At 43.9% G+C, this 27,410-nt stretch overlaps 2 protein-coding genes across 2 annotated transcripts in view; one reads left to right on the top strand and one right to left on the bottom strand.

Moving 5' to 3' along the window:
- Positions 1-27,410, bottom strand: part of LOC128307115 (protein pangolin, isoforms A/H/I/S-like) — a 58,182-nt gene that overhangs the window by 19,371 nt on the left and 11,401 nt on the right. The window lies entirely within an intron of this gene.
- On the top strand, positions 252-11,264 carry LOC128307143 (zinc finger protein 260-like). Its single transcript, XM_053044878.1, has 6 exons — positions 252-858; positions 4,117-4,153; positions 4,225-5,936; positions 8,229-8,612; positions 8,706-8,984; positions 9,050-11,264. Exons 3-6 carry the CDS (start codon positions 5,235-5,237, stop codon positions 9,374-9,376), a joined length of 1,692 nt encoding a protein of 563 aa, XP_052900838.1. The 5' UTR covers positions 252-858; positions 4,117-4,153; positions 4,225-5,234; the 3' UTR covers positions 9,377-11,264.

Below are 27,410 nucleotides of genomic sequence, written 5' to 3'. Positions count from 1 at the left end.
ACTAACAACAGCCCCATACCGTACACATATGGTAAGCGAGCGTTGTGTCGGGAGCTTAACCCCTCATGCAGTCAAACACAACACCAGTCAGTCAGTTTTGTGGGGTCTCTTGTTCGGGAAACGTGGGCTTCTTTAGCCGTGATGCGGATGGTACCCGCAAGGTCGTACACGTGTTATCTGCCCGATGCGATAGCGGTTAAGCTAAAAGAAGCAGTGAGCGGGCTTATCGACATCGTCAGGAGAGAGAGAAAGAGAGAACAAGCTACTAAATCATAACGAACACTTCATGATATGGCTTATATTATCCACAAGTGCGCCGAAACCCATACGTATGGATTGCACCAAAATATAGCACCAGTATGACTAAGCGTCTCGCATTACGAAGAGCCAATCGAATGTGCGTTAGAAGAATGAAATAACGCATACACGCGAGAACAGTCGCTCAGAAAGTCGCGGTTTGTATGCACCCGGCACAGTTGCCGCGCAAGATGCGCGAACACTAGCGACTTCCAGAATTCAGTGTATACAGCGCAGAGTTAGGCCTGGGCCGTCGCTCCACGAGTCGCGCACGTACTCTTGTCCCATGTTCCTCTAAGCTGAGTCGTCCGATCGACGGCAGCTCACTCTCACACACTTGAGCGCGCCAAGAGTGGTTTGGTGTGCGATAGGACAATTCTGATTCCGTGCCGCTCATTCGTTCGTACACGGTTAAATCGATCGGATGGGGTTTCCTGTTGGCGGCGTTTTATTACGATTAGGTGCAGTACGAGCGATTTTTTCACATGTGAACCATAGCTACAAACGTAGACGAGTTGGATATTTTTACAGTATTGTGATCCTCTGGAAAGATCACCATAGGTAAGTACTCTATTTAGACGCTACACTTATTGTTTGTGAGTGCTGTGTGTGTGCACGTGTGCGGTTTCTCCATTCCCCAATTTCACCCACCATTTCGATCGCACCAACAGGATACATTGTTCGCCTTTTTCCTGAAGCTGTATTCCTTGCAAGTTTAGACAATCTGAATCTGTGAATCTGTGAGTTTTTTACAGTTCAGTTTGTAGGAAATCCCCAACAATTGCCGGTTGCGATATTTTGTTAGAAAATTATAGATATTTGTCGTGTTGAAGTAACACGAACTTGGGCAGAAGATTACACGGGTTTTAGATGATCTTGTTCAAACGTGATAAACGTGAAGATGCCCTACTTAATATCTTTATAAAAACATCAACGAGATCGCTATGCTAGAAGTGGGCATTCATGCAAATGCAAAGTAACGGAAGGGTTCGTCGGAGACTCCGACATTAAAGTTTCTTAAAATGAGTTCCATTCTTGTGCGTCACACTGAACCCAACCTTTTGGTGGGACGGAGTTGCAGTAAAAGGGAAAAGGGAAGAAAGCCTCGGTAACACCGTTTTTGATAAGACTTTATTTACGCAAAACCAACACAGAGCAACATGCTGCATGTTGCTCCACGCTGGTGTGTTTATCTGTTCTGGCTTGGTTTGGTTCGAAACGATGCGATAGCGATGGCGACGAAAGACTTCAACGAGGTGTAGATACTGCATTCGATGGGGTAAAAGTATATTTTACTGTGAAACCCCTGCTATACAGTTTACAGATGTTTACGAACAAGCGCGCATGCTTGTTAGGAAATGGAAATGCTGTTTTGGGAATGATCATACATTTGCTTCCTGTATAAGTACTGGCAGGGCAAAACGCAATGATTTTATTTGTGTTTCATACATATGCAATAATACATTACAATCAACGTATGTGAATCATACATTACGATCGAGATCTTCGACCACTGTGGAGAGATCGATTTGATCGCCGTATAAACGTTAGTATTGAATGTCTAGAATGGAGAAAATAATCTTCATTCCAGCGTGAAAGGAAATCACATTTAAATATTTGCTTGAAAACCGTTGACTCGTCATCGTGTGGTATATAGCGTAGAATCAACCATAATGACCAAGACCGAAAAGCACAACAACGACAAGAAAGGGAGCAACGATCGCGGACGATCGCGGGAGTTGGTTTTGTTTTTAATCATTCAAGCATTGCATATGGATATATTTTTCCTCTCCAGGTTGACGGTTATTGGTGAAGTTGGTTGGAGGATTGTGGTAGCATCAAGCAACAAACCCTCGCCCTCAGCGGCGGCGTGTGCACAACTTTTCGGAGCAATTTTATTGCCCTTGTTTCTGCGCTCAGACGCGCGCACACTGTGCCCTCAACTTCAATCACACCCCGCTCTCGGCGAGCTAAGAATATCTTTACCAGGCGAGGCAACAACCGCGTTTGCCATCGTTTAGTTGGTTGATGAGATGATGCGTTTCCTGGGGTCCCCGTATCGTTACGCCGTCTCGATGGATGGTGATGCCTGCGCTAACACAAACTATTGGCCTCCCTTGAAGCTTCGGTTTTCAATTCCGTCATGTACGGCGGGAGTTTTCAGCATGATCCCAACCAAAACACACACTCACACGCTATCGAGAACGGCAGTCTCTCTACGGCACTGTTTCCTTTTTGCTGACATCAGTCAGAAGCCAGCGCTTCCACATGCTACATCTCAACAGCACAACCAGCAGCGCGGCGTAGAAAGTCGAACGACGTAGGGAAAACAGTGAAACAACACAAATCTCTTCTGCTCGCGCTGACGGTCGCGATCATATTGCACACTCGACACATGTGCCGTGTATACATTTGAATGGCTTTTTTCCGTTTCTCTCTTCAATCGGGCGTGTATTTTCGTGGCGGATATGGGTAAACAATAAGATTATTTTATAGACTAACTGCAAGCGACAGATTTCAACGCTATCGTTTGTTGAAGAGCACACTTGCTGCACCACGCTGTTGGTGGAGAGATGCTACTAGGTTTAAACTTCCGGATACACTCGGAATCATCTCTGAATCCCCAACTGAGGAAGAACTAAGCCAAATCTGAAACACAAACAACCAAAAAACATGTGCAACACAGATGTGCACGCGCATCTCACGAAATGGAAGAGAATAGGATAAAAGTAGAGACTGAAATAGAATCACAGATCACGCGCATAGCAAACAGCATGCAGAAACATGTTGTGTGAGATGAAACATAAGAATGGATAGAATACCGAAAGGATACTGTTGTGCTTGTGGTGGTGTGTAGCTGAAACATACAAATTGTGCATTGATCAACTTTTCTATCAATCATTATTGATGTACGATCGCCAAAACGGTGAGTCAAAATATTTAATTGGTAAAATCGTGTGCGAAAGTTCTTTATGCATTTGCTATTTTAAAAAAATGAGATTTTACGGAGCCGAAAATCTGTTCGGTAAAATATTTAACCATAGATTAACTGTTGTTGTGCTTAAACTAAAGGCTTAGACACATAGTCTATTTGAATGTCATTCGCTCAGCAAAATTATACATTTTACGGTAGGGACCGCATTTTGGGTTTCCAGCTTGAAGGCGAGTTGAAGTTTTTCTTCCATAGACTTGACTCGTGTGATTTTTAGGGACAACCGAGAGGCCCGCATTTGTTTGCCTGTTGTGTGCCATGTGTGTTTATGTTTTAATGTGTTTGTAAAGCGCAGCACGCAGTAGGAATTCTAATCGCGAGGGGTCATGTTGCAGTTGAAATCCCCGTCGTTGCTTCGGTTCGTTCACAGAACACGAACCCTTGTTGATGTTTATTTTGATGTCCAGATAACCAACGGGGTTAAACGGGAATAAAGTGTCGCGCGATTCCGATGTGTGACGGGACTATGGTGGCGCAAACCCGTAACGATATGGGACGTGATATTTGATGGCAATTGAGGCTTTACTAATATGGTGGTAGCTGCGCAGCTACAGAGAAGGTTCATAGCGTTTATCTGAGTCAACTGTTATATTCGTTCGGCTTGATAAAATGTGATCGGTCTGCTTGGTGGAAATGAATGAACCGTGTGTATCCTGTTGCTGCCATACGAGAAGGTGTAGACCCGACGTTTCTTCCGTGCTCAAAAGGTAAATGTGTGTATGTAGAGAGCAAACTATGCGTGTGCGTGTGTTTTCTTCGTATTGGAACGTAGGACTTGATTCTTCAACGCATCACTCACTCATAAACATTATAATCCCTTTTCACAGCTCCTATCAGCAACAAAAACGGGGTCACCCTGTGGAAGTAAGATACTATGCTAAATCGTATTCGTAAGGTTCTATAGGACAGAAATCGTCCATTTACACCTTCTACAGCGTCGCCCCGGCCAGAACGAAAGTAGCACACACACAGGAGGTCAACTGATGGTTCAAACCCCGTGACAGTCCATTCGTTACGATCTGATTTGATGGTGAAGTACGGGGCAAGCAGGCGGACAACACGGAGCTACAGTTCTTGAAATGTGGTGCATGCATAATACTGGCCTTAAATCGTTCAACGGCACCAAAGGCGACGATCAGGCCTCTGCCGCGCAGGCTTTGGACAGTGAGCAACTGATGTGAGAGAAGACTTATATCCATCGAGGATCGTTTTCGGAAGCGTATAGCAGGGGCAGCGTGCAAAGAAGATCAGGCACAATTTCAAAGGTTGATAGGCGGGAAGTGGCAAAACGGTCGGTTCTTCATGTCCACCCTAGGATGGTAGGAACATTGGTTAAATATTCGGAAGGGCATCTTGTACACTGGCGTGTGCATGCGACGACCACCGCTGTGTGTACCTTTGGTGTGTTCTAACCTCCGAATAACTGATGGTGCGTGGAACGGCAGGAACCGATCGAATTCGTCGCTGAGTTATACACGATGTGCTGGTGCGATAACGCCATTATGTGATCTTTTTCTTTCCTAACGGTGGTGGTGGTAATGTTTTAGGTGCTTTTCTTAAACTAACAGTGCTAATGGTGTGTGGTGATGGTGATATGCGACAGCTCCCTTATCAGCGAGCTGAAAACTCTTTCCACTAACACGATTACGACGGTGGTGTGTTTGTAGGTTAGGTGGTTGTTGCTTGAATATACACTTGTTGTACTACTAACGAAAAACAAACCCCTTCAAAACGAGTCGAACTTTTTACGTGTACGGGATCCAGTTCCAAAACGCATTGATAAAAGCACACTTTCGCTTTCCTCCCCCCCCGGGAGAACGGAACTCAGCGACATTAACGTCGACAGCAGGCCCGAGCCCGAGCCAAGCGTCTTTTTTGGGACGCCGTTGTAAACATCGAATCGACGATTAGTGGGTGATTCCCTGCTCGCAAATCAATACGTGGCATGATGAAGAAATCTACGCGTCAAGCCCGAATGTCTCGGTACGTCGGTAAGCATTCGCCAAAGATCGCGACTCCGGATGAAGGCAACAACAATAACAACAACAGCCCCGGCAAGGGCAGGATCGCAACTGCTGCAAAGCTAGCAGTAAGCGGTGACGAGGAGATGGCTTTGAGTGATCTTCCTTTGTTTATCGTGGAAAAACCGATCAACTATGACGAAACATCGGTGGACTGTGAGGACGAGGATGACAAGTCGGTTGTGAAGAAACTGGTCAACAATGAGACGGCTGGTGAGGATGGGGATGGTGGAGAGTCTGGTAGTGGCACGGATGCAACTTTATCATCCGCCGGTGGTTCATCGTCCACGTCCAAGCGTGGTCGCAAACGCCAGGAACGGAAGCTGTATCAGTGCGAAGTTTGCCAAAAGGAGTTTATGGGGACGAACGATTTGCGCAAACATTTGCGAATACATAATGACGAGCGGCCGTACCCGTGTCCGCACTGCAAGAACCGCTTCCGACAGGCGGGATGTCTGAAGAACCACATCGCTTCTCAGCACGGTACGGACGAACAGTACACGTGCGATCTTTGCGGTAAATCGTTCCCGATCAAGGAGCGGTTACGGTTGCATATGCGCATCCACACTGGGGAAAAACCATACAGCTGCTCGATTTGCCCGAAAACCTTCGCACGCGGTGGACAGGTGAGTGGAAACAAATATCATCAGACTATTGGGGAGAATATTTTTTTAATTTATCAGTTCAATTCAGTAAACTCTTTCGACGGTGTCGTTGGAGCTATGATTTGATGTAAGAAATCTTTAACAAAACGCAGTTGTCTGCTGCTGGCCCACGTTTAAATTCCTGTTCAACACACGCACGCTTCCTGTGTTCAATCAGGCACAGTTGTCAATCAATTCAACATTCCGCAACCTCTTTGTACGGTAATAGCGGACGCGTTTGCTTTACATGCCGGAACCCGGTGGGAAAAGCTTGGCTCTTTTGATTCGAGCATGTTTTTTCCCACTTCTTTTTATCAATAAGATGAAAGAAAAGCAGAAAATGTTTCTTCCAACCCCAGCGTGTGTCGGAGCAGGTTTTTAGGAGCACCACGGATTTTGTATGCTTTGTACATGGTAGAGTAAGCGAAGAGTCAACTAAACAAACGAAGCCAATGCACAATTATTGAGCGCTGAATTTCTCCCGAAAGATCTAACAGAATTACGTCGTCACCCAGGAAAAAGTATGTCACCGTTTAGTCCGCTAACGGATGTGTGAGGAAAAACCAGCATTTTTCTTGGGTTTTTCTTCCTCAATATCGCAATGGGGTGTTGCCTGTGTCTGGTGCTCTGGAGTTTTGTCTTTGAACACTCAGTGGCTCAGGCCTTCTCCGACGTTTTGTATGTGTGTATATATGGGTAAGCCGTGACATAAACGTCACGCAAAAGGACACCAGCAAACAAGGACTAGCGCAGCAATGTTTGTGTAAGTAATCAATTTAACGTCTTTTTGATTACAGAAGACGCGCTGGTATCCTGCTTTACTGTTATCCTGGATGTATCCTGGAAGGATGAATTAGCTAAGCGAATATTCTTATGTTCAGTCACGGCGATAGAACCAATTGATAAAATACGACGGTAGAATAATTCTTCTCGTGCTGTAATAGTAGTTCTATTTAATGTAATAGCTTTACATTAAATTTCCTGTAAAATTAAATGATTTATACACACGATAGATTGAGCTGGTAAAAGGATTGTGAAAACAAATCGTTCGTGTGATAGCACGGGGAAAAACGATTTAGAACATTCATCACCCACACACGAAAGATTAGGCTTGCGCTAACGTTGAAACGAAAGCAACAAGGATCCGCCACCCGGCGAAGGGAATTTGTGGCAAAAGGTAGATGGAGCCGGGGGCTGCATGGGAAACGAGAGTGTCAGAAGCAGACATAATTTTCAAGAATGTACGATGGTTTGTGTAAAGCCTCCGATTTTGCTGCCGCTTCTGGCGTTGAAAGGCTAGTCCCGGGCTAAGCTTCCGAGAGAGGGATGATTTGGTTCGAGGGCAGCATAAAGCGGCTAAATGTGTGGTGATGCACTGATCCTGGTATCCTTGATTTCGTATTCCAGCGTACGCTCAGGAAAAAGGGATGTTGTAAGTTTTCCCGGGTAAAAGTATTACCCACAATTGGGCGATTCTGCAAACACTAAGTCTGATGTGACAGTACGCTTATGACACACAGATAGAGCAGCACTCGAATGAACGATTGGATGGTCCAGTTGAAATCAATTAAGTTCCTTCGTGTAATTCATTGTTGAAATTTCTGATGCAAAATTGCACATAAAGCCCGAAGCGCTCTGGCTGTTATGTACTAAGTCAAACATAACCCAACGAAGCATTGATTGTTGTAATAGAGATATCCAGCAGACGGTAGGAAATGTATTCACTTAGAACAGTAATGTCTCTGTTTAATAGTTTGTGACCTTAATTCATGAGCCCAATTTCCTTTACTCTCACTCTGGGTAATAACACCCCACGCAGGAATCAGATTCATTAGATAATTAAGGGAACAATGAGGAGGGTACTACAGAAACTCATTGCTTGCGTTATTCTATAAACAAGCAATTCACGTACGCTTACTCCCCGGACAGTAGTATGAGGCCAGGATCGTGAAATGATTTTCGGCACGGTAAAGCAATTCAACAAAGCTGGTGCATTTTCATTTGGCAGAAAATTTTCCTCGAGGGTGTACCACGCAGATCTGTCAGCAACAAACATGCTCTCTCCGGCAAGCCGGTACAACTTTCTGTGTGCCCCTCCAGTTTTGGTTTATTATTTATTCTACGCCGAAGGGTAGAATGTACAGCGTGAGTATAACCGAGGCTCTGAGGGGGAGGGCTTGAATTATATATTTTGTTTCGATTTTTTAACATTGTGGATCGAGTGTGCCCATGTTTTATTTTTTTCCAAATCTTCCTTCAAATCTTTCTTTGCAGCTAACGCAACATCTTGCCACGCACAATGGTGTGAAGAAGCACAAATGCGACCAGTGCATGGCCGCTTTCTCCTGTGCGGCTAACCTGAAGATGCACCTTAAAAGCCACATGGACATCCGCGACTACACGTGCCATATTTGCGGTCGGGGATTCTATCGGCCGGATGCGTTAAAGAAGCATCTGCTCTGCTACCATGCGAATCTGAAAGCGTTCCACTGTAACATATGCAACAAAATGTTCAAGGGACATTTGCCGCAGCACATGCGTACGCATCTGAAGGTCCGTCCGCACGGTTGTGCCGTGTGTGGTTCGGTTTTCTCGCAACGATCACAACTGATTGTTCATCAGCGCATTCACAGTGGCGAGCGTCCTTATCGGTGCCAGGTAATGGGGGAGCTTGTAATGACGATCGTCTTAAGACAAACAAGGCTAAACTGTACATTTTCTTTTCGGTTCTTTTCTCGGTCGGCTTTGCAGGTTTGCTGGCAAGCGTTCGCTCATTCAAGCGTGCTGAAGTTGCACATTCGTAAACATACGGGCGAAAAACCGTTCGAGTGTCCGCTGTGTGTGTCGAGCTTCTCGCAGCTACCGCATTTGAAGAAGCATATGCTCTCTATTCACCAGCAGGACAAATCGTACCTTTGCAAAAAGTGTAAGGAATTTTTCAAAACCAAGATGGACTATCAGCTACACGTAACAGCATGCTACAAAGATCCGGCAGCATTGAAGAATCTCGACAATATGATGGACCCCATGGTATGGAAACTAACATATATTATACATGTATGTATTGTATTTTAACTGGAACTTTCTCTCAACAGTACCGACCGACGGAGACCAACGGTATCGATCCACCGATGACCATTTCGCGCATGCGATTTCTGGTGGCAATTCTGCTGAAGAAAATTTCCAGCGAGGATCGGCTAAAGGAGCTGGGCTTCGATAAGCGACTGATCGATAACGTTCTAATCGATTCGCTGAAGTGTGCTGGCCGCAAGGTTTGCGACGACAAGTCATTTGATCCGCTGGAACGATTGAAGCTAAACGTACAGGAGCTGCTGGAATGGACCGTACCACAAAACTACATGGAAGAATTCCGTGGTGCCAATCGCAGCACTGAGGAACTGCTCGAGGAACTTACAAACTAAGATGCGACCATTTCAGTTTTCACCCGGGAGGGAGGGAGTTTAATTCTTTTTTAATGATTAATGTTTTCTTTGGTAGTAATTTAAAATTTTGCTTTTAACCCTTTTTTTTTATTCAGTTCATTTAATGGTGTGTTTTGGTGGTGGAAACATTTTCTTTTCTAAAATATGCTTTTTCCTATCCGATACCTATGACTGAAGATAATTGTGAAAGCTGAACTAAAGATTTGCTAAAGAAAGCTGTGTAATATGTTAAATGTTGAACATCGTACTAATATATCCTTAATCCCCCTTCTTTAACACGCTCAGCGCGCCGTGTCATAAACGTTCAATGCGATTTCCATAGAGCATCACTCACATTTGGGTGATGCGGAGCTGAACATGTTAATCTACTAACACACATACAAGTGCATAGTACTTCGTAGTGGAACGTATAAAGGGAGGGTAGCACTGCCTGAAACAATGCACAAAAACAATAAGTCGAAAAGCGAAAAGTAAACCAATGAATTGCGCGCGCGCACACACACCAATGGCGCATGATGCAAAACGCCATGCCAAACGAACGATGATTCGATGCCATTTTATTTTTTATTGTATATTTAGTTGTATTGTTTGAAATAATACTAATAACAAGTTGCATGTAAGCATTTCGATGTACGTCATCTGTAATACGGGAAGAAGAGCGTGTAATTCGAAACAAAAACAACACATGATCATTTGCTCCTTCCGGTGAAGATCGTACAAAAGGATGAAAGCATATTTGCCTTAACAGACACTGCTATACGTTTAGCTTCGCCATTGTTATCCTAGTCTAATTTCTATTGAAAAAAAGGGTCATTCGAAAGCACGCCTACGTTATTTGGTGTAGGATAGACGAATCATCATCATTCATTCTTATAAAATGAATTTTTCAGGCCCAAGAGCAGTTGTTTTTAGAAAATTTGGTGAATGATGGAACTTGTTTTTAGAGTTACAAAGCGTGTAAATTCGGCATTGATTTGGTTTTTCTCTTAGTTACCTTTTCCGCATTTTTAGAAGCTATGATAACAGTAATGTAGTAAAGATTCCGAACGGAAACGGAATATTTCAGCTGAATACCAAAAAAACACAAACAACTTGAGAAGTAAAAGCACGAATTAGCTGTCCACGGCCGTACCGCGGTGTGAGAGTTGTCAGCATTATTAGATACACAAAACCAGAACTCAACACTGTTACCATGTTGTGTAGTTTGCCATTCGGCTTGCCATCTGTGTCTGCATGGAAGAATGATAGTTGATATAATATGTAAGTGGAAATCAAAAGAAATGTTTCGAAACCCAGTGTAACAGAACTCATCGTATATGAATATAAATGTGACAGTGGCCATATAAGCACCGATCTTCATTTGTGTACAATCGTGTATAATCGGACTCTTGTGCGCCACACTTCCGGTTTCGTATGTATCTCTGAATAGACGATAAAGTAGCTAATGTAATATCTCATTGTTCATCATGATGTCGATGTGCTGTGTGTCGATCGTTTTGCGGAACACAAAAACCAAATTTTGAAACCAAACTTGACCGAACTACTAACACAAAATGTTAACATGCTGTGCGTATTGTGTATCCTCGACCCGAGCGATACCTAACCATCCCGCATAATCGTTGGTCACACATAACCTTTTTAGTAATTGGTAGATAAATGTAGTAGTATTTTGGTGTGGAAATACACAAATAAAAACACACGTACCGGAAAATGTTTAGCTTCAATGTGAATTTATTACAAATATGGACCGGGGAGAGAGCGAGAGAATCGTTCGTAGGCAGCAAACATACATCGCTTCTTATGTACAGTGAAAGTGTACTGGATGTACGACTTTTAAGCTCCGCGGCCAATTGTATAAAATGTATTACGAACCAATAAAAAAACATGTGAATTGTGTTGTAAACAAAAAAACTAATCACCATTTATAGGTTCCTTTTTTGGAAGTATTTTAAACAAATGTTGGAAAGAAATGAACTTTATAAAGAGCTTTTTCCCGGGTAAGTTGCGCTGTGTAATTTGCTGGTGTTGAGTTATGAGATTTGAATTGAAGCTCTATTTTGCAGCAGAAAGAATCCTTCGCCGCATGTTTTCACCCGTGAAAGGCCCCCAACACAGCGAGGTTCCGTTTGATCCCTTTTCTCAACTTAACCACGAATCCGAAGATCAAACTATTTATTCTATTAATTATACTTTTATTAAACACACAAAAACTGTGTTCACAAAATACTTCATATAAAAACTTATGTACGTAAAAGCGTTTAGAAGAAAGCGTCGCCACCAGCAGATGCTGCAGCAGCGAATTTCCACGTGGTTATTCTTCTTCTTGATGACAATCTTTGTTGGAGGAAAACAGAGAGCAAAATGGAACGAATTAATCACCGTTAGTGTTTAATGTCCAGCTCACAAAAGCTAGAGAAGCTCACGGTCATCTCAGTCGTCAATGTATGCTGTTTTTTCCTTTTTAGCTTTTCCTTTCGTTGAAGTCTCCGCGCATGCGATTTCGGACACGCCAAAAGCGTCCAGTTTTGTAATTTCTGACACCAAGAGAGCATCCACGAAAGGAGGTAACATCAATCTGCGCACGAGGATCCGCCATGTTAGCACATGATATATTCGCTCTCTTACTCACGTTATCATTCGCTTTGATGGTATTGATCGATGATCAGAATGAGAGATCTTCTGCTATTGGCTATTAGCTGCACATACTATCAAACAAGGGAGAGCGATCGGTAGAGTAAATAGCTCAGGTACTGTGGGGAGAATCCTCCCTCTCATTTTATCCATCCAGTTCCTACAGTGCGTGTCATAACTGTACAGCAGTTAAGTTTTTTAATTATTAGGAGTAGGAAACATGGAGTGCCACTACTTCCGAAGACATTATTTATTGTTTATCGTTCGGTTATTTCGCAATATTTATATCTCTTGTCGTTATGAAATGTCCGGGGGTTTAGAAGTATTCCATATATAAATATATTCCATAAATATTCCACATTATTATTTCCATAAAAATAAACTTGTGTACAGTTATGGTACGCGCTGTACGGTTTGGACGAACGGAACGAGAAAAAAGATCAGTCGACGGATCAAGCGCTATGATCACTAGAGGGAAGGGTACAGCAATAGGAAACGCTACCACCTGTTACGGAAATTTGTGCTATCTCTTCGTTTGGATGCTCTCTTGTTGTCAGAAACCAAACATTCCACCGTTTCTGACCGTTTCGGCAAACGGCGGAAAATGCGAAAGTGATGCAGGATCCGTTCTGCCTTGCGTCTAATGCGTTTGATAGGAATGTGACACCGACAGGCAGACGTGATTAATACCATTATGCGAGAAACAAATAGCTGTATTACCTCCAAGTAATTATAAGAATTGTAACGAAAAACCCAGTTGAATATTTGCTAATAATCGTCGCATTTGCCACACATTCGCAGCGGTCGTGCATAAAGTCACAATGCCTTCTTCAAGTCTAGACACTTTGCATTTGGAAGTTGAGTATTTATGAACAATGCCATAAAGATTCATTACCTTCAAATTCTTCAAATGCAGACGCTGTAATGAATAACGTATTTTTCCCACTCTTCTTCACCTTCCCGGCCCCATCACCGAAGGATTGGCACGTTAAATGAATTTTCAATGTTGGACAAAGGTGCATACGAGTGTATGTGTGGCACACGTACTGGCACACGCACGCTTGTACTATCGAGGCGGCACGCTTTTAGCGAACTGGTTGAAATCTTAACATCGAGTACAAACAACTGCAACATTATGTAGACGATAGCTTACCTTTTTGGCAAATGATGAAAAAAGGGGGAACGAACCGGAAATGCGTCATTGGTGCGTTCGGATGCAACATCGATGGTAAATTGTGCAATGTATAATACAGCAGTGTTTGTATGCCTTTCTACGTATTACTTGCTTTAATAGTTTTTAGTCGATTCAGTCCGAAGATTTTCTGTACGTTTCTTTAGAAATTCCATTGACTGCATGTAGCTTTGTGTAGTGATCCTTTCATTGCGTAAACCCACACTTTGAATAGTTACGTTAAAAGGGATGAATAATGAATAGAGGACACTTTCCAGAAACTGGTGATGCTTGCAAAATATATCGAAATAATACTTATATAAACAGATTGCTTAGACATTTAACTTTGCAGTACTACATATTTACTGGGAAATAAGTTCCCTATTCTTCCGTTTGTCCGGGTTTTCCCACTACAAACTCATCGAACTGAACAGGTTTAACAGCAATGGTTCGAATGCATACAAATACAAATGCACATATGTTTATCTCCACAAGCGCATTTCGACTTTTCATCAGCATCGTCCTCTACCGTGTAAGTTGGTTCCTCATTACCTCCCGGAGGACCCGGTTTGCTGAAGTGCTGTGGCGTTCCCGGGTATGCATATGCAAGTGCCATATACCAGCCAGCCAGCCAACCGGGAAAGCAAAAGATCGAATTCGAGCCAGCACACGGGATTGTTGAGTGAAGTGTAGTTTGCAGGTTCGAGTCAGCAAAAGCCAGTAAACATCAGCGATGCCAGCGATTGCTCTTCTGCGTAGCGCCGGGGCGGTAAAGCTCCCGCTCACGACTCGCTTAATTGATCTCCTGCGATTCACCGTCCGTAATGTGTTCCATATTCCGCATAACAGGTCGAACCGTTTTCTCTTCCGCCGCTGTCGTCATAATTTACTGTGTGTGAACACAGGCGCAGTAGGAAATTAATGCCACAGCAAAATATACTCCTGAACGCAAAACGGCACACCGACACTGCTGACTTACATGTACAACATTATTTTATGTACGAGTTTGTCGTGCGGTGGTGGTAGCTCTCTCTCTCTCTCTCTCTTGCCCCCCTGGATAGCGGCATCGACAGAATTGAGATTGTTCCTGAATCCAGTTCGCGATTTTCCATTTTCCAACCGAACCAGCCAGGAACAAGTCGTCCGTAGACGCCCCACTTGGTACCGCCGCATTTCGGGGTCCATTTTTGTTCACCATTCTGCATACGGTACAGCAACGATACCGAGCCCAAGTTTCGTGTCCTCGTTCTCTTTTTTTTGCCAATACCCCCCCGGTCCATTGCACGCTGATTTCACAATCACTTGTTCCTTAGTATTTTGCCTTCGCCGTACTCAACAACCCTATTCCAATTATTTTTACATTCTATCAACTCTCGACTCCGATTTTTTCCGTCCCCTTTTTTGCTGAAATTCCCGCCACGCTTTCGTCCGTGCCGCAATCATTCGACGAGAGACCATTCATTCCGTAGGTCCGCGAGCCAGGGCGGCACACAACCCGCTTCGGCTTATCGGATCCGTCCCACGATTCCGTCACCGACAACGGGCGACGACAACGACGACGACGACGAAACTCGATGTTCAATGAAGATTTTCTTTTCAATCATATCAATGCTGATTTTCTGTTTTACATCCTTCCACGCCCGATTCTTTTTCTGCCCGGTGCCGCCCCTTCGTTTTGTCTCAGCTATTGGTTCGAAAAATCCCAACCCAGTCTTGGGACAAGAACGGGCGAGGAAAAGTCTTTCATGCTTCCCAGGGACAACACTCGGTGGAATCGGTTGGAATGCGGGAAAAGCGTTCGCCAGTCTCTGGCAGAAAGTTCGCTCCCCCCGCTCTTGCAGTTGCTTTTCTTGAACTCTGTTTGAATGACAGTTTCGGTCATGTGGCTAGCTCTTTTTTTTTTGTTAACAGTTGCTTCTCCGCCTTTTGCCAAAGGTTTTCCGGAATTTCCTTTCAGTCCCCGTTTTCATTGTTCGGCGCTTCGGTATCGAACGGTAAGGAGCGCACGGTAGGAAGGGAAAATTTTTCGAATCGGCTTTATCGGATCGCACGATTGCGATGGCTCAATTCGTCATAAAATTGGCAGACCTAATTGAATCATTTAATTGCTTGCCAGACAAAACTGGAATCCTTTTACTTGCGTTTGGTGGCAGAAACGAATGAGCTTCTGTGTTTGAATGGTTATAAATTGTTTTAATGACAAATATCTGTTTTCTTTTGTTATAATTTCCGTAATGCCATATTCGGTTGTAATCGTAACTTGCAAACGGTCCCACGACCATTTTTTTTTTTGCCGACAATTCCTGTTGCACCTTTATCGATACTTCTTGACTCGCGCGTGTGAACCTTCGAGCGAAATCATTTATGTTCTGCTCATTTATTTATTTCCCTTTTTCACCGACCTCGAGGTTTCTTTGATGGTGGCAACGTTCCAGTCTCAGCCATACAGCTCCTTTCTTCCCATTCGAGCGCCGTTCTTTCTTAACCGCCGCATAGTCTCCGACCTTATTCGTTTAGCACACATACCTGGCCGCAAAACACTGGTGCACGACACGTCGGCGACGGAAACGGCTTGCGCGCGTTCCCGTTCCTTGTTAGCAGCAGCCTTTCCTTACAGCTACAGCCTCCTCGGCGATCGCTTTCGCCAACGTCTCTGCACCGCGGCGCAAAAGCTATTTTGCCAGTTTTATTACACGCAAAGCATTTTTTTGCTGTTGCTGCCGCTTTTCCAATATCGATTATTACATGCGCCGAAGCGTATTTAGCTTTCTTTTCTTATTTTATTACAATCCTTTTGCCCGCTTTTGGGTAGGAACCGTCTGTTTACTTCTGTTTCGCTGCACCTTCGCCGTGCAGGCAGTGTGTTAGCTGGAGTGGTTTTATTTTGCCGTTGACACGATGGGACGATGGTGAGTTCGTTCGAAATAAACATTTTCGAGCCCGGTGAAGCGTAGCAAAATCGGGGGTTTTGTTTTTCATTTCGCTCCTCAGTCGGGTGTTTCCCGGTGATCCTTCATTCGGTATGTGTAAATCTAATTTGTTATTGTATTAATTTTTGATATTTACTACTCAAAAGACAGCACAAAAAGTGAGACAGTTTGAACTGGAAATTAAATTGTAGTTAACCTTTAATTTTTTAAGACCTCATATGGGAGCTAACGCCTTACGAAAAGTTTTCCAGAGTAGTTCAAGCTGTAAGTTTAAGGAAATATTGGGGTTTCGGGACTTATATATAACCGAAAGTTTCTCCGTACGATGGCAAGAAATTGATTGGCAATTAAGGAACCAAAACCAGTTTGGTATCAGCTTCAAGACTGCCCGCTTCTCTGTAATGCCCGCCGATTAGCAAGTTACCGTCAGAGAACGGCTCCATGCATCTAGTACGGTAGTCATAAGAGTTCCCCAATGTAGTCCCGATAAATTATATTGTTTATAGCCACAAAACGGCAGAATAAACATTTACCTTCCTTTATTCGTTATACTTTCACGGTTGACTTTAAACAAAATCCCAAACCTCACCTTTATTTCAATCCTCCACGCTGTACTATCCCCGTTTAATAGGAAAAGCAGGCAAAACGGTGGACTAGATCCAGTCGCGATTTGATGCAATCCGTGTCAGTGACGCTGGCCATCGTTGCAAAAGTGCATGTGTTTCCTTCCTTCCATTAGTCAACTCAATTGAAGGTGTTACACCGTTGCAATGCTACTCTACTCAGCACTCTCTCCTGTTCGGCAGGGGTGGGTTAGTGCTGAAGGATGCTTTTCCGTGTGTTCCGGTAGAATATGAGATGAAAGAGAGAGAGAGAGAGAGAGCGAGAAAGCATGAAAGATAAAAAAGGAGAGATAATGAAAATGAAAGAGAAGGAGAGAGAGAGAGAGAGTGTGGAAAATGCAACACTCTTGCACTTGTGCAATTATGTTCTTCTGGGATGGTTGGATGGTTGTATTCGATCGCGCCCCGTTAGTACTCGGCCCCATTTCTTCTACACATAGCACTCAGCATTTTCCTTCCTAGTGGATTTCTTATCCCTTTCACACACTCCCTCTTTCGATTCGATTGCACTACTTACGGGGAAGGAAACAGAACAAGTTATTTTTGCAATTGCTCCAGCACCAGCAACAGCCCGCACCTTACGGTGATGGAGGATCGTGAGGGACGGCCTACGAGTCCGGGGGAAGTTCTTCGCGAAAGTTCACTCATTCGTTCGCTCGTTAGTTTCGCGTGTTTTGCAATGGAAAGCCGAACAGCAGCTGAGCGCCCGAACTACTGCTGCCCGATGCTGCTCCGTGCCGTTGTATATCCTTTCCAGAATCCCGCGTAATACGATGAGGGGTGGATGCGGCCGGGTTCGAAACGGGAGCGCTAGGGGTTGTAAGCGTGAGGTGAGTTATGAAAAGATTGCACACCACACCTTCCCACTCGCCCCGATTTGAAGCGAGGAGCTAACTTTTATGCACAACAGTATAATATGACATGGCTATAGAACTTTTCGAAATACGCGAAACGGGAACGAACGCGTCGGGTGAAACCTTCTTCTGTTTTGTTAGTATGTGTGTGTATGTAGGGGAACGTACGTCGAGATTTCCGTTTTTCCTCACAATATTAAGACTGTTCTTTTTCACAATTTTCCACAAAACCCGCCACCACGGGTCCGCTCTTGCAGCCCCACCACCCAGGCACTGTGTCATGTACATTAGTCAGATTTTTGTTCCATTGTAATGCATGTACAAGCTTTTCATTCATCCTACCTTCTGTGGCTGTGGAAGACGGGGCGGTGGAAGGTGGAAGACAGGCAGAAGGTTGAGCTCGCGCGTGGGATAAAGTGTACCGGGGACGGGAAGGTACGGGACCAGGCATACTGCCACTTGCCAGAACCAGAGCATACCATATCAAACTCATCCAACAACCCCCGAGGCCGGGCACCGTCGATGGAGCACGGCATGCTATAGCATAACCAAACCTGCCCACCCACCACCACCACCGACCACTGTTCACTCCCGCCCGCCTTTCTGGTAGGGTTTTTTCGCGTCACCCCTCGCTACCTCGGAAACGCTCGCAAAACCCTGCACCAATCGGGGCAGGCGGGGCGGAAAGCTACCGAGTGCGGGGAGGGTCGAGCAGTTGATGGCAAAAACCCAGTACCCGGTTCATTCGCATCCGTACAATCGTCCTCTGGCCCATGGTGCCCCGACGTTCAATTTTCATCTCGATTCCGGTTATATTCGTTCGGCTACGTACACACACACACACACAGTTCAGTTCATCTCGGTTGCTGTTTCGTTCGGTTACGGTTCGTTTTGTAGATTGTTGCGCTTGCAAGATTTTAATCAATAATAGTAAATTGGAAAAAGGCAACAATTTCTGCTTCTCGTTTCCCGTTTGCCCAGGCCCAGCCATCATTTATGACAAAGTACGGTGAACGAACGAACGAGCGAACGAGAGAGAGAGAGAGAGAGAGCGCAAAGTAAACCGCGCGATGTGTCAGATGATGGTTTGAGCATTAGTAAGACGGTGGGAATATGATGGAGAATGGGGAAGGGGAAGGAGGGGAGGGGAGTGCAAGTGCAATTGCATCAAGGAAGGGTTTGCGAAAGATGCAGCCAGAGCGTAGTACAAGGGCAGTGAGGGTGAGTTTCGATTTTCGAGAATGTGGATTGTGGATCGATCGCGAATGACTTGATGACTTCCTTTTTCGTTTTTACTCTTTTGCACTCAAGTGTTTGGAGGAAAAAATGCTAAAGAAAGGAAGAAATTTTTGTTGATAAAATATACTAATTAGAAAGGAATAACAATCATGTTTCGCCTCCGAAGTCTGAAAAAATGTTACAAAAATGATTGCTAACATGCGCTTAAACGTTGTACATTAAAATATTAAATGTATTATACTTACACCAATGGCTACTGTGGTGTGGAAATTGTGTTGTTTCCTTGTCGATCAACACTGCTATTCGCCGTTGCCAACGGAAGTTCCAATTCCAGACGTTTGTAATGATTGACAAGCAGTTGTTAGTGCCGGGTTGGCGAGTCGAGCTGAAGTCGTTAGTCTTGCTGGATTTGGTACGAATCGAAATTGTGAATAAAATGCCCCTCGCCCGTTCTCGTCCGCCTCCAATGTGGACTAATTAGTTGTTTTACATCCGACCGGTCGGCGCGGGATGGCGCGGGTTCGATTAATTTGAACCCGATGTGTAGATATCCTGTTTGTGGAAGTATGCGAGATGCCAAACACCTACCGAATGATATTTCCGCTCAAAATTCCGCTTGGCTGCGGGGTGACGAAAGGGGAGGCGTAGGGGAAGTAGGGGGAAAGCGCGAAGCAAGAAACAATGAAGCAGGTCTTTTCCACTTTTGCTGGGCGATGGGTATGGTGGTCATAATCCACGGCTACACCCTCCAGGGCAGTGCTGGGCGAGACGAACCGAGTGGCACCGAGATGAACATTTCTTATCCAAATATTTACAACATTAATCATGTAATAATTCACTCCGTCTCCGAAATGTCCGCGTGTTAGAGGGAGGCAAACGCGACGGGGAGGGATTATCGATTCGAATCGGACTGTTCTACGCTGTACGTAGAGAGTGGTTTAATGTTTGCAGCAGCGAGTGAATATGGTTGATAATTGAGTTACAGAGAGATAGATAGATAATTTTTTTTCCTAATTAACGAAACAAGAGAAATATTTAGCGCCATCATCAATGATTTCCACTAACTTTCAACTCCAAACTCCAATACGAATTTATGAGGCAGAGTTAGGTGGAATTTTAAATATTTAACTGAAAACCTTTAACAATGAACATGAATTCTTTAGAGTAGTTTACTGAACGACCGATATATTTATCGCCCATAATATACTTACCGTTGCACTGTGTGTGTGTCTGCATGCCTTTATGTGAAAATTGTTTACATCCGCTCGTTTACAACTCCGTCCCCGGCACGGCGATGCACCACATGATGCAATGAAGTGGAGCAACTCTCCAGGTGGGCTTTAGCGATGAAACCATCAGGTAAGATTGTTGTGACTAATTGTGTTAACACTCGCACGGCGCTCCCTCCACGGCTTCCTAGAGCCGGGCAACACCAAAGGGTGGCTACTGCCCGTGCCCACGTGCGAGTTCCACGTTGGTTTACGTTGGCGCCTAGTGGCGTGAGTGTCATGATGACAGATCGGACCACCACCGATGCGCCGCCCAACTCCTCGCCCACCCCGTTGGAGGTGCAAATTTTTTAATCACTCATTCATTGTTTTGCACCCTCCGCTGCAACGAGATTGCGAATGAATCCTGGCCAGATTCTTTTGTTTCCGGTCTGTTTTTTTTTTTGCTTTTCATTGAGAGGGTGCCTGTGTATTCCTGGAGGTGCCGCTCATTAATTGCGAACCAGTGCTGGTTTGTCACTTGCCTGCGTCTTCTCCAGCGAATGTGACTGCACAATTTGTTTCCTGTTGTGTTGTTGTCGGCCCGGTCCCGTTGCCGTTGGCGCTGTCGGCTGTGTGGCGCATTTTTAGCACCAGCCACAAACTTTGACACACCGTGAAGCGAACGGGCAACAAAACGAAGCGAAACAATACGTTACCGCACCGGCACCAAAACCGTGCCCCAAATGAAACAACGGACGGTTCCGCCCTTTTGCCTTCCGGTCGCAACTCTCCAAACCGAGGGATATCACTCACTCACGCACACGTCAGGCAATATCTTTGGGTAGCGTTAAACAATGGACTGTGGTTGTTTTGCTTCTTTGCGTCTTCTTTTTTTCCTTCTATTTGCACTTTGAGCACTTCGAATGCATGCGCCAACCCCCTTCCCACCCCTGCCAGCTTCAACCGATTATCCTTGTTTGATGACAAAACACTTCTGTTCTGGCACTTCTGTGTCTCTGTTGAACAGAAAGGAAAAATAGAAGGAAATGAACAAAATGCCTACGGGGAAAGCGATGTGATAATGCTCATAATAATTCACAACAAATTATGTAATTCAACATAAGACATGTTCACCGCTATCGCCCTCTATTTATGCGCGACAATGCCGGAAGAATGTGCAGGAAATGTGCACCATTATCCCTTGGTGGCAGCTTGGTGGCAGACTAGCCTCGACCGGGGAGGCAAAGCATTTTGAGGGAAAATAATACAACAAAACTCGGCAAGAATGCAAATAACGGTCGCATTCTACGCTTCATCGTGTGGCTGGTGTGGATTCAAAAACAAAGATACAGCAGAATATTATGCTCCTTTGCGCGCTATTTTTGCACAAACAATACGCACTAGCTTGAATAAATGTTGTTGTTTGAAATTGTTGCTCGATTTTTGTTTGGCGATGGGTCAAATAAATTGCTTTTGTCGTTCGGTTTGTATCGCATCGAAAAATTTCCAACATTTTTGGTCCATTACTAACAACCAACCAAGCTGGGGTTGGTGTAAAACTATGCCACTCCTCCACAAAACAACGTTAAATACCAGGCGCCTCCATCGAATGTTGTTTTCGCGGTATAAATATCATTTCGAGGTGATTCTACGGGAATAGCTCAGAACTTTCTCTTACCCGACTTACCTACTTGAAACTATTTTTAAATGCTTATGCCACAAAATTCTTCAGACGCTTGCAGGACCACAGGTAGAAAAACTCACTCAATCAACACAGTATCAGCCCACGAGTGCACTGGGTTTACTGCAGTAAAGGGAAACACAAACAACTTTGCTGAATAAATGACATGGCTTCTCGAAATTTGTAAAGTAAAATTACACACACCTAAAAGAAACATAAAGAAAAAAATGGCTAAGTAAAATCGATTGCATACTTACTAAAATACTTACCACATTGAAGCGCACCACTACCATAAGGAAAAAGTATTCATAAATCAAATCATTACTTTCTCAATTGTTTGTTTTTAATAAATGACACAATAATAATCACTTGTTAAATGATTACAATAACATGTACTGTGTTTTCTTCTAATGTGGTTTTACAATCCTTCATTTTTCTCTTTTTTTGTTCACTTTTTTTTCTTCTCTCATTTGGTTTGTTTTGTTCATTTACTTCATTCGCAAACTATGCTCTTTGCGTCTGCTCCTACCATTCGGTTTTGCTTTAATTCTGTTTCCTTGTATTCTTCTGTTGTATATATAGCTCTTTGTATGTTCACAAATATTCTTTTTTTTTTCTTTACTTTTTCCACACACTCTTTGTGCGCGCTGCTCTGTGGGGGATTTTAACTTCTCCAGTACACACACTCACTCACTCACACACACACATACTAACTTTCTCGTATTTTTTGGTTTCTTTCATTGTCTTTGCGTTAGACATCGAACTATAGAAAAATGTTATGTCCTGTTCCTTCTGTCGCCTTTGTGCACGGCAGCTGTTCTATTTTTCCATATGAATTCTTCTACCTTTTCCCGGTCGTTTCCTGTTTTCCTTTAAGTTTTCCACTTTTCTATGTGTGTGTATGTGTGTATTGTGTACCGATTTGTTTACTATTCTTCTTCTTTGGGTAGAGGACATGTAATACAGACATGCCACGATTGTTTTGACAGGGTATTTACATGACGCGTTCACTTAACGTTTCAATGCGGTGATACGCTTCTATTGATGTCCGATGTTTATGGTTGTGTGGATTTATTTGTCCCATTTTTTTATTCCCTCCATTCGCAGCATTCCTACATCTCGTCCACTGCTTTGCATCTCTTTGAATTTTACAATTTTTCTTCCTCCCATTCCTCTCTATCCGCTAGATACACCTTGGGTTTTTTTGTTTTGTTGGCGGCAAACGCGGTCGTTAACCTTACGCAGCAAAATTTTGTTGTTCGTTTTTTGTTAAGCTCTAAAAAAGGATTGTTTACAAAATGTCTAAAAAAAGTCATTATTTTAAATAATTACTTTGTGTGATAAATTCGATCGTTTTTACTCCCATTGTTTTTGCACCATCCCTAAATTCTCCCGTTAAACGTTGCTGTTTTGCTTTGGCATATACATTTTTGGCGTCCTCTCCTTTTCTCTTGTTCGCGTTAGTGACTTAGTTGTGGTCTTTCGTAGGGATCACGCCTAACTTTGCCGTTTTCTTTCTTTTATTATCAGCTTTATACACCGGAGCGGTCCATTTGTCTACGAAATAAGTGACAGCTCGCCTGTTTTGGGGTTTTGAGATTTCAATTGAAATTGCTCTAAAGTACGGTAAGACAAAATCTCAATCGTTAGATTAGCATCGAAAGTGTCCATCTCCTTGCCAAATCTTCTTACACCGCTCCTACTTTACATGTGTTTTGTTTTTTTTTGTTGTTGTTTTGTTTTATATAACCATTTGTTTTCTAGTAAATTAATCTAAAATAATTCGTCATTGCAATATTTGCCGCCGCCTTGTAAGATGTGTCGCAAGTTCTCAAATGGCTATCAATGATTTTTTTTCCCTGTATTTCTATAATCAAGTCTCTTTCTCTTCTTTGCCTCAAAAGTTGTGGGGTTGTGGGGGGGTTTTGGGTAACCTAAATACACGGAAGATTCGCTATGAGTGCGGTGTCAGCTAATGCACGCGCGTGTAACGATTTCCATTGCAAACCGAACAGAACCGAAACACCATAAGGAACAAAAGAGTTCAAAATCCAATGACAAACACTCCCGTAATTGATCACAAATGTTTCGAATTGAATTCTTCTTTGCTGACATGCACACACGCAACGTAAAACACTCATTTTTATACACTTCCTTCGTTTTTTCTTCGGCCCTGCGCGTTTTTTAAATCCTACTTTACGTGTTACTTCTTGACTAGCTACGAACAGATTATATTGCTCAAGCCTTAAACAATTGTCGCTTTCCCCCCTGTTCCTGTTTTGGCACAAAGCAAACCTTCACCGCCAATGCTCGCTCGTGTTAGTGCTTTTAGTCGTGGGCGCAACAATTTGTAATGATTTTCTCACTCCGACTGATTCCGGCCATCGCGGGGTTCTTATTGGTTGATTTGCATAGGTTTCTCGCTTTTGATGAGCCGGTTTTACTACAAATCATTCCGCTATCTATTCTGATTATAGGCGCAATTTTGCATGAAAGGTGAAAAAAGGTTGCAATGCTGTCACTTGGCGATCAGCGGAGAATCGTAGGCCAGCAGGAGACGCCCGAGCAGAATTCATCGTCCAAGTGTTTGTCAGCTACAACACACCAACGGCTTCTGGGCCAGTCGGTGGAAAATATGTTACGCAAACAGGCTTTTACTTTCGCAGTTGATTCGTACGCCGGGACGTACGGGACTTGAAATCGCTGCTAAAAGGCGCCACCACGGCTAACGCTCGGTACCAAGATTTGATGCTGTGGGTAAATACTCATTAAAAACTTGCTTCTTGATCAGCACGCTTCAGCATGGGGGGGAGGTGGTACGAGCACCGACAGCGTGTCGAGACCGTGTCGAGGAAGCTGGTACAAGCGATTGCGCGTTGATTCGCTTCATCGCTCATGCACCGGGCGCTACTCTTCTACCGGATGCTACCGGGGCCGAACTGCGCCCGTTACGATGCCCGGCTCTCCGGGGCGATGCCGTGCAAATGGAACAAATTACAAAGCTGAACGACAAACATGGGCAAACGCTGGGACTCGCTACGAGTCCCTGGAACATCCGCACACAAACGCACGGCACGACTAACGAGAAAAAAGAGCGATTGATTTGTGCATTTCTCGGAGAAACATCCTGCGAGGACGTGGTCCATCGCCCTTTTTTTTTTGTTTGTGTTACAAAATGAACAAGAAAACCCGCTGACTGGACAGAAAGTGAAGTGAAGCTTATTGTTTTCCACTTGATGATGAAAAAGATTTGCTTGACAGGAATGGTAGGAAATCACTTATAAATCTACCCAGCCCAGGCATAGCTGTTGCATACGAAACCTCCCTCCCCCCGGCAGCATTTCCGGATGACAATTTTCTAACGTCCTTGAAATATCGTACCACAAAAAAGATTGCACGTCGTTATCTACCCCACAGCTCGGTGACAATGTAAGGTAGACCGACTGGCAGGAAAGGGTACATACACCGTCCATGTAACAGCAGGCCCACTTGTCGAAACCATCGCACAGAAAATTGCTCACCGGAACCGCGGGAGCGAAAGCAGGAGCCACTCCCGGCTGGAGTTCCGTTGAAAGGATAATTAAATTTAATACATTCGTTATGTCCGGAATTATTATCCCTATTCCCACATTGTCTGCATTGTTTCGCGTTCATTCGACTCCCTGCTGCGGTGAGTTTGCAATTCGCCGCAATCTCAATCTTGCACATGTAGCGTCCCGTAGTGTTCGCTGTTTATTCCGGCAACCACCAGTCAAGTGATCGTCGGGACAAAGTTTCATTTTAAAACATTGAATTCTTCAACCATTCGATAAAATTCCTATCAGATTCGTTGCGGATGCTCTTGTGATGTTATAAGTACGTTTCAATTAAGTAAGACTTTAAACAATTTTCAATGAATTATAACAACAAATTTATAATTTAAAAAGTAAAGAAAAAACCAGAAATTTAACTAAACGATATAAATCAATTTTGTTTCAATTGGAAGTTAAAATACTTAGAGAATATATTTAAATAACTATCAAATCCAGCAACATATGAGTATTCATTTCTGTTTACGGCAGTACGATAATTTTATCTGGAAAATAAATAATAATGCTCTAACCTGAAACTAGATTTATGTTAAGGGGGTAGTATACTTTGGAGAATCCATTTTATAGTAGTAACTACCCGTAAAGAAACGTCAATTTTTCATTTTATAGCCAATACACCCAAAAGTTTCTACGTTCCATGACGGGGAGTTTATTGAAAATGAAGGAAAAACTTCCAAATGTGTTCTAGCTACGGTACGGTCTGTAAGATGTCCGGCAAAACGAAGTTTTCCGTAAAAGGTACACTGCACTTAGTGTAGCAGTTGAAGAAGTCTGAAGGTGTTGTCCGATGTAAGCCAACAAATAAATATTGGACACGGGCACAGTATTTGTCATATTTTTATAAATATTTCCATAAAAGAAACTCTAAAATTACCATCTTTGCAGGCTTCCACAGGGTACTACCCCCCTTGATGAAAACGGTATAACATTGCTGGGCCGTTTTTATTTCCAGAGCTCCGAAAGAAACTCACAAGCCACCGCACTTAAAACAAGGCCTGAATTCGTAATCGATCGTCTAGCCAAGCGAGATTTTCTCCGCGTACAAAGCAAAAGGCTCGTCCAAGGGAACGCACGAAGGAAACACACGATTACACAGTGCACAGGGCAAAGGGTTTTTGGCGCGTTGTAAGTATGCCTCTGTTTGGCTGTGAAAGCACATTTTTGATTGCATGCTGAGATGCGCACGGGAAACCGGGTCGAAAAGTCAGCACGAATTGAAAGTGGATTCAAAAACTACCCTTTCCTTTGCCTTGCTCTATTCTATTCCGCGTACGACATATTAACGGGGGTCTTGTGGACACTAACACACATACCCTCATGCGGAGGGTATACGCGAGAGCCTTCCGGAGGCCACACACCGCAGGCAAGTAAATAACAGGTGTGTCGGTTTGCTGCAGCCAAGTTGTCAGCCCGTCAGCAAAGACCCGCAAGCGTTGCACCGTACCACGCGCGCGCCTTGCAGGATTGCATTCATCAACGTCCCGGTGCGCCACCGAGTGCATGATGAGTGAGGTGGAGTTTTTAAGGTTTGCTAGCTCTCTATTGCGCACCAAACCCATTTCATTTGCCCCTCTCGAGTACGCCACTCTCTTTGCGCTCGTGTTTATCAAATTGCCGGTGAAGCGTAAATTTCTCCAACGAGTACCGGTAGCGTTAGTACACCACCCACCACCAGCAGCAGGAGCAGCAGCAGCATCAACCACCTTAAATTGTAAAATGGATTCCTACTAACCCTCGGTATATCGACATCGAGCATACGAGCATATCCTTGCTTCAATTTGGAAAGGCCAGAAGAGAACGATGGGATGAAGTATTTTAAAATTTTGTTCTTCTCTTGAGGGCGGGAGGTCGGACGCTTTCGTTTGTCGCTCTACATGCTTAATCGATGGAATCGATGTGCTCCCGGTTGTTGCAGGTCGTCCTGGCGATGGTAATGATAGCATAATCATTATATTCCCGGAAAACACAACGAACAGAGAGGGAGGGAGAGAGAGAGAAAGAAAGAAAAAACCAACCCCTCAATGGTTTCGATTGGTCCTGGTCTTGGGCTGGAATAAAATCTCACCGCAACATAAACCCTCTT

Source organism: Anopheles moucheti, chromosome 2, assembly GCF_943734755.1.
Source record: "Anopheles moucheti chromosome 2, idAnoMoucSN_F20_07, whole genome shotgun sequence".
In the NCBI taxonomy this organism is placed as follows: Eukaryota; Metazoa; Arthropoda; class Insecta; order Diptera; family Culicidae; genus Anopheles; species Anopheles moucheti.
Note: the sequence above shows the minus strand (reverse complement) of the source record. Positions and strands in the feature narration are given on the sequence as shown.